The 12,466-nt window shown below is 29.6% G+C and overlaps 1 protein-coding gene across 4 annotated transcripts in view; it reads right to left on the reverse strand.

The window, feature by feature from the left end:
* Positions 1 to 12,466, reverse strand: part of LOC139523845 (protein-glutamine gamma-glutamyltransferase K-like) — an 89,864-nt gene that overhangs the window by 41,832 nt on the left and 35,566 nt on the right. The window contains exon 1 of one of the 4 annotated variants that reach the window (XM_071318184.1): positions 2,688 to 3,681. The exons of the other annotated variants lie outside the window; for them this stretch is intronic. Within the exon in view, the coding sequence (XP_071174285.1) occupies positions 2,688 to 2,730 (43 nt within the window). The 5' untranslated portion in view covers positions 2,731 to 3,681. Of the gene's footprint in view, positions 1 to 2,687; positions 3,682 to 12,466 lie in introns of those variants that run through there. 4 annotated transcript variants of the gene reach the window in all.

The following is a 12,466-nucleotide window of genomic DNA, read 5'->3' on the forward strand; positions in this document are numbered from 1 at the left end:
TTTATAATATTATGGTCATTTTATTAACCAATATTTTCAGTAGGTGTTCTGTTCTGAATCATACCAATGGCTGATCCTTTTTTGACTGAAATACGAATCGATTGATTCCGCCATATGCTTTCATTTTATAAGCAACCCATTCCATATGAAAGCAACCAAGAATTGTGCCACCATAATTAATCAGCAATATTGTTCGTGTATTTGGTTTAAACGTTTTTGCTCTTTTTAAATTGCAAATTATATTGATTTGAACAATGTAGTTGATAATATATGTTGTAAACATGAAAAAATTATAAAAATATTGAGTAATACTTTATTATCGTATGATATAATCGTAATATGATTGTATAACAATGATTGAAGTTGAATGAAATCAACTTTGCAATCGACATCTATAGTATGGCAATTTCTGTTATATGAGATATTATAACTATTATAACAGGTTTTAAAATGGTCTAAAAAAATAAATTTTCTAAAATCTGTTAATCTAAAAATTGAATGCCGTTTTTTTTGTTTTTTTTACAGGTTACCATTTTAATTTTTAGCAAGGGGTGCTTCCGCGGTATGTGTTAAAGGGGAATTGCTGCAAGTATGTTCTCGAATTTAAGGTACACACATACACATTGATCGTTAAACTAATTCTCTAGTCAGTAGTGTACTAGCATTCTAACTACTATTTTCGTTAAGTGCCATTACTTTTACTGTAAGGGATTTACTGCACATGTTTGTGTGATTATCGTTTATTCAGATTGGTTTGCTTTTATTGATAGGTTGCCTTGTCGCAAGCTTGTATATAAAAGAGTTTTCAATTTTCAATTTACTCTTGGTATCCGAAATCTGTAATCATTTCCCTAAGAATAATTTCAAAATCTATATGATACATGCTACTACAACGATGAACTGTCGTTTTAGGCCCAAATATTTGGTCACTTAATTCAACACATTTCGGCATTTCCAAAAATAATAAGCAATTTTTTAATAAAAGAATACAGACCTGTTGGTGACCCTCTGCTGTTGTTTTTTATTTGGTCGGGTTGTTGTCTCTTTGACACATTCCCCATTTCCATTCTCAATTTTATTTATAAATTATTAAACTGAACTTGAAGAATACTGTACCGTTTAATGTCAAACATCTTGCGACACTATGCATTAATAAACTTTATAACGAGTTGTCTCAGTGGCACTCATACCACATCTTCTTATATCTAACGTCAGACAAATGTGCAAAAATTGAGAGAGAAAAAACTGGATAAATTGCATGCGTTTGAAGCTCTTTTCTTGATTTACCTTTAGCAGGAATACTCAAAGCCGAATATTTGAAAGCCAATGATGTATAAGAAGCAGTTAAAGAATATTTCGCAAAGCATTAATATTTTTTTTTAAACATTCAAATCCATATGAGGTCAATATTACCTGAGGGAATTCATAAATTATGCATTTTAGACTAAGTACCAATGGAATTTAGAGACTATTTGTCAATGCATTATGTTTTTACTTAATAAAAGAGGATGAGTGCTTTTCCCATAAGAATTAACAATATGTTGTTTGAGATGAAAATTACAATTCAGCATAGATGCAGTGGGTATTAATATTACAGCAAATAACATTTAAAACAATTAGACACAATGCATATTCCTGATTCTTTACAGGCATGTTCAGTGGAATAGTTTGTTGTAACTTTAACAAAAATTAACGCTGCCAAAACGTAGGCTTGTAAGAATGTTGACATCTGTCAAATAGTTTACATTGACAAACCCTGAGTTTATTTGGATAGTGTAAATATTTCTCTGATCGCTAAAAAAAACTATGATTTGCTATGATATTCATGATGCTTGCCGTATCGTCATATTTTTTTAATTCTTAATCGAAAACAAAGTCATTGGTATGTTTCAGGCAAAAAAGGAAAAGAACTTTCTATACAATAAAATCTTTAATTTGAAATTTTGAAACACATGTATAAATTATAAATCATTATGATTAATTTTGTTTATTTCGGTAGAGTATTTGGAAATATATAGTTATGTATTAACGATTTTGTAAAATTATATTAGAATGCAGAAAGTTATTGAGGAATTTTAAAATTGAGAGGTCCATTGAGAAAGAAGGGGGAATCTCACAAGAGTCAGTCATATTCTTTCAAATGTATTAAAGAAACCAACATAATATATTCGACAAATGCATTTGCATTCAAATTAAGTGTTTGGAAGACCCTCCCGGACCACCTGAATCCATTCCTAGATTTTTTTCAGTGAGGGGTTTAGAGTTTTGTGGACTTGCTTTTTCTTTGATTTTCGTAATGGTCATTAAGTTGTCTATTTTCTAAGTAGACATGGATTTAATTTTTCTATTTTGGTATTAACTCCCCCTTTTTTAAATTTCATTAAAAAATTAAAATCATGCTAACTTAATTATTATTCACAATCAATTTTATTTACTATTTGGATATAAAAAAGAAGATATATTATGATTGCCAATGAGACAACTCTCCACAAGAGGCCAAACGACACAGAAACTATAGGTTGTCGTAAGGCCTTCAACAATTAGCAAAGCCCATACCGCATAGTCAGTTTCAAAAGGCCCCGAAATTACAATGTAAAACAATTCAAACGAGAAAACTAACGGTCGTAATAATGAACAAAAAATGAAAGAAAAAATGTTTTTTTCTATTTAAAATAATACTAACTTACCATAGATGTTGTTGCTTTTCATCCGATGCAAACAATTTAACATTTTAATATCCGAAAGTTTTCTACATTGCACCAGTTTGATCAATTATTCAGTGTTCTCTGAATTGGCCCCTTCACTAAACTTTCTGTTTTTTGAATGCCTCTCTACATCATATTGTTTTCTAGAGATATCAATTTGATTAATGAAATATTTCAACTAAACTGCTAAGTGCATTCGAAAATACTACATCAATTTCTTGTCGCTTTAGGATAATAGACTAGAGTTTTCTTTCAATCATCTACACAAGTAATCTCTTCAATAAAGTAAACTGAAATTGATTGTATAGACAATAAAGGATTAATGGTGTAGCGCGACTGCTACAGGATATTCACCTGTAAATGTTAATCGAACATGCTGGTGACATAAGCTTGTCTATAGCAATAACGTGTCGATGTCAGTGCTATAAGATGTACATTTCAAAGACTCGTCATAGAATGATTCCAATGTTGGATTATGTTGTCATTTGAATACGTTACATCTGATCTCAGAGATTACTTCATCGCCATCAAAAGGAAGAGAATATTTATATGTATGAAATCACCAACTTGTTAATGTTTACGATTTTTCAATCTTCATTTTATTGTTTTGCTTAATTCAAACACTTTTCTACATTTCATCATTTTCATTTTCCTGTTAATTATTTCTTTTTAAAATTCTTAGAATTCAACTTAATTTTCCACCTACATTCTGAATTTCGAAATAACATTTGAATAAATCCAAGATATCGACATTTTTTGTCTTCAAAATATGCATATAATTCATTGAAATAAATGGAATAATTACAGGAATACGCAGAAGGCGGATGTACGAAAAATTAATTCTCCAAATATCAAACTGTGCGTCATTACTTTTACAATGAAGAAAGCAAAATGCAGTCGAACCGTAAATAAACCGGAGAAATTATAAAAAATAAAAGAATAAAAGGCAGAAGGGAGCAACAATTAAGCAGAAATCAAGCTGAAATCAACTGCTGTATTTTATAATGAATAACCCCTTAACAATTATGCACTTTGCGATTGGCAGTTTGGTTTCCTTTGATCTAAATTGTCTGATATAATTCTATGAACATTTTGAATCATTTCTAAGTCAAAGAGTTATATGGAAGTTATTAATTCGATGTTTTATTAATTGGAAGGTAATATCATCGAATAAGACATGTGAAACATTATCGGAGATATAGAGACCGATGATGAGCGTTAAATTGCATTTTAACCTATGAACATTGTCTCATATAGAATAAAGATGAATTATGTGAAAACTAGAAAAGATAATTATCAACATGTTGTATTAATCCTGGTATCTATGATGAGTTTATTGTTATGTAGTGATACTACTTCAGAGTGGCTGAACAAAGGGACATTTTCTTTAGCCACATCAAGCTTTTTAGAAAGAAAGAAAAAATCACAGGAACTAAATGACAGAAAAACGTATAAATGTATCAAATATAAAAGTAAGAAGATGTAAGATAGTCCATGAAAGAACCATCCACCAGAAACCAAGAAGAAGACGTAGAAATTAGAAGCCATGGGTCACCGTAGGGCATTCAATAATGGTCTAAAACTTTCACATAACAAGCTAATAACTGCCCTCAGATGACAATATATGTAAAACTGTTCAAACAAGAAAACTCTCGGCCAAATTTATGTAGAAAACAATCAACGAACAACAAATGGGATAAACAACAACAAAGGAAAACTACTGAATTATATACAGGCCCTAGACTTTAAACGGGAACACACAGAAAATTTTAACTTTACATTTTTGAGGATATAAATGAACCAGATGCTCCGCATGGCGCAGCTTTATACGACCGCAGAGGTTGAACCCTGAACAGTTGGGGCTAGTATGGACACAACATTCAAACTGGATACAGCTCTGAATTTGGATTGTGATTAAATAGTTGACACAGCATAGGTTTCTGACACAGAATGAATGTGGTCTAATGAACTTAAAATGTTTTGTATTTTTTTTGCTTTTGAGCAATTCACTATGCTGTTGAATATTAATCCTTTGATATTTGAAGAAATTTTCTTTTTCATTTCTGAAATCTGAAATAAGAAAAATTGAACCCCACCATTTTATTTTCACCTCCCCTTTCCCTTATTCCAAAAATGATCTCAATTCAAATTTCTAATGGAGTTTTCAACAACAACTACTCATTTAAATACATCATAAAATATAAAATGTCATACAGTCATGATTTAAGTTGATTTGACTACAATTCTGGACAAAGAAAGATAACTCCAATGCAACATTTTATATTTATATTTTTTTGCACCTTATTCCTTAACGGTTTGAGTCATAACTCCCAAAGACAATTATTACCATCCCTTTGTGGTATTCCAATATTCAAAATCTAAATACATGGTTAGATTCATCATATCAAAGAACCCCAAGAATTCAATTTTTGATGAAATCAAATAAAGTTCAATTTTGGACCATTTAGACCTCAATGTGGACCAATTTGATAACCGGTCCTAAATATTAAAAATTTAAATACATGTTTAGATTCAGAATATTGAAAAACCCCATATATTGAAGTTTTGTTGAAATCAAACAAAAGTTTAATTTTGGACCCCGATTTGGACAACTTGAAAACTGGGCCCATAATAAAAAAAACTCAGTACATGTTTAGATTTAGCATATCAAAGAACCCCAAGAATTCAATTTTTGTTAAAATCAAACTAAGTTTAATTTTGGACCCTTTGGACCTTAATGTAGACCAATTTGAAAACGGGACCAAACATTAAGAATCTAAATACACGGTTACATTCGGTATATCAAAGAATCCCAATAGTTCAATTTTTGATGAAATCAAACAAAGCTTAATTTTGGACCCTTTTTAACCTTGTGTTAAAATTTCATAGATTTCTATTAACTTGTTCTAAAGTTATTGTGCAAAAACCAAGAAAAATGCTTATTTTGGAACCTGTTTTTGGACCCTAATTCCTAAATTGTTGGGACTTGAATTCCCAAAATCAATCCCAACCTTCCTTTTGTGGTCATAGACCTTATATTTAAATTTCATAGATTTCTGTATTCAAGAAATCCAACTAAAATTAATACTACCTTCCAAAGGGAAATAGAAAATAAACTTAAGAATATAGAAAATAATATTATAGAAAATTTAGAAACAGATAAACCATTCAGTTTCTCTGAAATAAAAAAAGTTATAAATGGACTAAAATTAGGGAAAGTTGCTGGCCCTGATAGAATTATAAATGAAGTTATAAAATACTCTAACCCATTTATGATTAAAAATTATGTAAAAATATTTAATCTTATTCTACTAACAGGGAAATACCCTAAAACATGGAGAAACTCATTTTTAGTCCCATTACATAAATCTGGAGATAAAAATGACCCCAATAACTATAGAGGAGTCTCTATGATTAATTGTCTTGCAAAAATATTTAATGCAACTCTAAACAATAGGCTTACTAAAATTATAGATGAACAATTAAGTAACAGTCAATTTGGTTTTAGAGAGAACCACAGAACTGCAGATAGCATTTTTATATTAAAATCTCTAATAAATAAGTATTTACATAAAAACAAAAAGAAATTTTATGCTTGTTTTGTAGATTTAAGAAAGGCATTTGACTCTGTATGGAGAGATGCTCTTTTGTACAAACTTTATAATATGGGGGTAGGAAAGAAACTTTTTAACATTATAAAACATCAATATGATGACACTGGGTCTTCAATTAAATACAAAAACATGGTAACTGATATGTTTAATATTACAAGAGGGGTAAAACAAGGTGATTCACTAAGTCCTACTTTATTTAATATATTCATTAATGACATCACAGAGGTCTTTGAAAATGACTTGTGTTATCCTCTAAAAATTATAGACTCAAAACTAAGTTGCCTGCTTTTTGCAGATGACTTGTTAATTTTTTCAGAAACTAAAACAGGGCTACAGAATAGTCTCAACAATTTAGCTTTATACTGTGATAAATGGCAGATAGAATTGAATATTAAAAAGACAAAATCTATGATATTTAATAGGACATGCTCTAAACTAGAAAAATCATTTTTAAATTTTAAAAACAGTAACATTGATAATGTATCAGAATACTCATTTTTAGGCTTATTAATTAAATGCAATGGCAACATGTCTCATAGTACTAAAGAACTTGTCAAAAAAGCCCAAAAAGCATTATTTGGGTTGAAAGCATACACAAAGTCTTTGAATAATTTACCAGTCAAAGTTGCATGCCACCTCTTTGATTCCCTCATAAAACCAATAATGATATACAACTCTGAAGTTACATATTTAGACACATATATATCTCTTTTTAGAGCAAAAAATAGAGCTTTAAATTCTGGAAAAGAAGTAGATATTTTAAGTTTTGCAGAAAAAAGTCCAATTGAAAAATTACACTTGCATTTTTGTAAATTTTTACTAGGAACTAGAAAGAATGCATCTAATCTTGCAACTAGAGCTGAATTGGGGAGACTTCCTATAGAATTTAATATTAAAACACAAACTTTATTATATTTAAAGAGATTTGAATGCTGTAAGTTAAATCCTCTTTTGAAAGAAGCTTACACGCTTAGTAAAAACTTAGACTCAGAAGGAGTATACTCCTGGTTTACATATGTAAAAAATATTTTAAGTGAACTTAATTTAGATATAGCACAAATTCAACAAAATACTAGTTCAGACAAAAAAATAAATAATTCATTTAAAGTTTATATAAAAACAAGCTCTAAAAACTACTTTGAAAATTTGATACATGATAAGATGCAAAACATTGATGAAAAAAGTAAACTTTATTTATATAAGAATCTTAAACAAAATTTACGTTTTGAAGACTATTTAAGAACATCAAACTTTACATATAGAAAATTAATAACAAAACTAAGAATTAGTGACCATAATTTAAATATAGAAAAAGGCAGACATACTAATATTCCTAGAGAGCAGAGATTATGCCTTAAATGTAAAACATTAGAAAACGAAAAACATTTTATATTAGATTGTAAATTAAATATGGAACTAAGAAATAACTTTTTTAACAATTTGGATTTTAATTTTTCTGTTAAAGATTTATCTGATGAAGAAAAGTTGATTTTTATACTCAATCCATCAACACCATCACAAGTAAATAAATTGGGGTCCTACATCAAAAGGTCATTAGAACTGAGGACAGGGGACACTGGAATATTTACTGTAAATGAATGATTGTGTATATATATATATGCGAAATATAGTTATATTGTTTATTATTTTGTATGTCACAAACTTAATGTTTAAAGTTTACATGGCAATAAATATTTGAATTTGAATTTGTATTCTAAAGTTGTTGTGCGAAAACCAAGAAAAATGCTTATTTGGGCCCTTTTTGACCCCTAATTCCTTAACTGTTGGGACCAAAACACCCAAAATCAATCCCAACCTTCCTTTTGTGGTCATAAACCTTGTGTTTAAATTTCATAGATTTCTATTTTCTTTTACTAAAGTTAGAGTGCGAAAACCAAATGTCTTCGGACGACGACGACGACGACGACGGACGACGACCACGACGCCAACGTGATACCAATATACGACAAAAAAATCAATTTTTGCGGTCGTATAAAAATTAGATAGCTTCCAATTGAAAGAAAAGGCAAGGTGATAATCTATTATTGTTCTGCCTTTCGACCTTTACTCTCTTTGTGTCTAGTAAAACAAAGCTCTATCGCTCGCACCTTTTGTTTGTTCATATAATTCAGATTTCTAACAAATGCAGTTGATCTCAGAGGTTTATTGGTATTAAAATTTGTCCATATTGAATAAGGAGATTACATTTTGTTAAATCTTAATGATTTTTTGTCATTTAGGGAATACATTGTATGAAGTTGATGAGAAATCTTTGAAAGTCAGTTAAATTTCGTCACAACTTTCTTGACTGTAGGCGATAAAGTCAGAACTTGTATCACTGTATAGACACTTGCCGATTGTTTAGTAATTACGTATGTTGAACTCTAAATGTCTTTGGGTTTTGTGTCTGTCACTGTGTAGTATAATCTCTTATAAGATAAGATAAGATACTTTATTTTCCAATTATGGGCCCCAAAGGGCATAAACATTACAACATCAATAATTTTTTCATAATACAATACAAACAATGAGATAAAAAAAAAAAAAGTTAAACGAGAACTTTTTAAGTTCTTAAAGAATACGTAGACAAAGAATCTATAGTATGTTTTTTTTTTTAATACTAATGCATTTTATTGCAAGTGTGGTTGATATAGATAACAAACAAGTAGCCCAAAAAGAAAAAATGAAAAATAGATATCCACATATGTATAGTACACAAAAAGTTGGATCAATTAAATATATAATAATTAGCCAAAAAGAAAGTAGAAATTAAACATGTCCATGACTCATCCTGTGTCAGCAGCAAATAGGAAAGCATTATGGTTTCCTAAAGGCAGCTGACACCAGGGGGCGATACCTTATGGGCCATAGGCATGTAAAATGTGTGTAAATGTCTCTTTCCTACCTGTATCAAAAGCAAACAAGGAAGCATCATAGGTAACTTGAATGCAGTTGATACCAGGGGACGATGCCTCAAGGATATAAGAGAACATTTGAATAAATAATATATCTTAACAATTATTTTTTTTTTTTAATCGGCTTGTATGTTTGTGATATTCAGATGATATCAAATTTCTTTAAGTGTATGGCATATCCCTTACCCATATAACAAGCATTAAACTTATACACAGCTAGAATTTAGGATTTGAAATAAAACATTAGTTATTTTGATTTCAAAACTCACAAGAGATACCAGTGTTATCTGCTTTTGTCGGGTTGTTGTCTATTTGACATATTCCCCTTTTCAATTTTTCATTTTAGCATATTTCGTTATGTTAGAGTTATTAAAACTACATGTTGTTTGTACATACTTTTCGTTTACCTAAATATGATTCGTCTTCATGATTAATTATAAAAATAACAATATGATGTGTGGTTGCCCACTTAAGACTAAATGACTAAAAAATTAACATATATAGGTAACTATGCGGCCTTCAACAATGTGCAGAACCCAACAACATATAATAAGCTATGAAAGGCCCCGAGTTGACACATGTAAAACAATTTAAACGACAAAATATTATAAGCAGCTCTTGTCTTTGGACAGACACAAGCAGAATGTGGCAGGAGTTAAACATGTTTGCTGGCAACACATACTCTCCTTACTTCGGACAGTGGTGGAACATCACCACATTAGAGCAATCTATAAAAATCAGTTAAAACGCATAGTATAAGGAATTCAAACAAAAACACTTAAGACACAAATAAAATTGAGAGGGGGCTCGCGGGTCTAAATCAAATTTTTTATTTAATATAGGATTTCGCTATATTTTTCTATAAATGAACTTTATCTTAAAAATATACTTAATAGAAAAATGAAATAAAAAAATGATCTAAATAACAGAAATCGCTTAAATTTTACAATTGATTAGTTAATGTACAGCTTATTCAAAAACAACAATAAAAAAAATACAGGTCACCGATGAGTTAAAAAAGATATTTCCATTTTAATGCCAAAAATGGCATTTTTGCACCAAAGGGAGATAATTTGGAGCTTTTTCAATGATATCTACATTTTAAAAGTCACCTGGGGCCAACACGAATTGATTTTTTGGAATGATTTATGTACCATGGCATATGACAAAGTAACAACTACTTAAGGTAATAAATAAAATTTGTAATGAAAAACAAATGTTTATTTTTTTTCTGAAAATCTTATACCCGCGAGCCTCCTTAAGTTGAAATACAAATATGCTGTGAACAATTCAATATCAAATGCACGAATGTAGCAAAACATATAAATTTTGAATTCAAAGCACCAATAAAATTGATTAAAAGCAGTGTAACAAAAACAATTAATACATCTCTTTTTCTTTGGAGCTGTGGTCTCAACAAATTAGTCAATATTTTATGACATACAATTCCAAATGTATCAATTTCAAAAACTCATCTTGTGAAATAGTACAAAAAGCTATTTGCCACAAATCTTGACTTAATGTCTCTAACCTTTTAACTACGGTGCAGTTGAGCACTAAATTTTCTTTGAAAAATTCGTAATCTGCATTTTCCTTGATTTATTCAAAATAAGGTATAATTTTAAACTACGATAATTTGATGAAAAACGGGAATAGTCAGATAAAAGTGCAATAAAGCTGTAATAGTTTGAGTCAAATAGTGCACATTTTTGTAAATTACCGGATATGCACTTTTGTAAAAGTATTTGTGGTATTTTCAAGAAATTCAGACAAACTGAACTGGAAATTTCCATTAATCAATATTCTCTATGTTCTTTTAAAAAATCCATTATTAACAATTTTGTAGTACGTAGCATTTGAAAATAATGTGTAAATATTTAATTATCTAAAGTTTCTATATTAAAGTGTGGTAGAAAAACCTGTTCATTTAAGTCTTGGTTGGTGTCCTAATGCTTAAATTTCAGCCAACCAAATGAGTATTGAAACAAGGTCAACAAAAAGAAACTAGACCAATTACTTACACATGAATATAAATTAGAATATTTAAATTACATTTTGTTATGAGGACATGAAATTGAAATACAAAATAAAATAGTATGCGTTTATTGAAGATTTTAAAGGTAACACATAGTACAGTTTATCCAAATCAAGTCTCCTTCGACAACAACAATTCTACAAAACATCTTAAATTCTATGATTTCCATTCAATTTTGTTTTGCGTAATTTCCCCATTCAGTTAAAAAATAACATGTTTGTTTCCATTTTAACAACTGTGTTGCATTCCGGATTAATCATATTATTATAGTAACTAGCGATAATTAAGGAGACGCAATTGTGGCAGTTAACTTCATGTATTGCACGTTTATGAAAAAATAAAAGCTTTTCCTTGTATATTCAGAGTTGTAGGTGACAATTTGATAAATCAGGCGTTTGTAAAATAATAAAAACAACAGCAGCTAAACAAAATAAAAAGAGAATGGTTGGGATATTAATATATCTGTGAGACATTTGATTTGTTTTTCAACAAAAAATAATGATTTTCACAACAGCAGTGGTCGTTGCAAAAACTTCGTTTTTTTTAAAGTTTTTAACGATTTTATTTGCTCAAAGATAAAAATAAGAACTGACACATGTTTATGAAGTCTTATCCTTTACATAATTTATCAATTACAAGTATACAGAGTCTGTACAGTTCTGTAGATCTTTCTTAAAGGTGATAGAAAAATGAGCCATAATCACAGTCTGAAAAAAGTCTAACACATTTATCAAGAACTGGAATAGACAAACTTTGCCACGACAGCCTACATCTTAAAAAAATTACTGGTTCTCTAATTTCGTGCAACTGGTCATTCACATACGAATTGTTTTTCTGTTTTAGATACTGTTTGGTATTGAAGTTCGTACTGTTCTGTAGAGGGAGAAAAATTCGGGTTTGGCAGTTTTCGTTTCAATATGCTAATTCTTTTTAAAACGAGCTCTAGTGTTAATTAAAAAATATTAACATGGAAGTAAATTGATTAGCACACATACAGTTTCAGTTGTAAGAACAAAACAGGAATAATCAGATAAAAGTGCAACTAAGCTTTAATAGTTTGAGTCGTGTAGTGCAATGTTTGTAAATGACACGGTTTGCACTTTTATTAAACTACTTATGATATTTTCAAGAAAATTCCAATATACTGAAATGGACAACCTTTCACTTTAGTCAACATCCTTCGTGGTCTCTGAAAAA

Source organism: Mytilus edulis, chromosome 5, assembly GCF_963676685.1.
Source record: "Mytilus edulis chromosome 5, xbMytEdul2.2, whole genome shotgun sequence".
Taxonomy (NCBI): domain Eukaryota; kingdom Metazoa; phylum Mollusca; class Bivalvia; order Mytilida; family Mytilidae; genus Mytilus; species Mytilus edulis.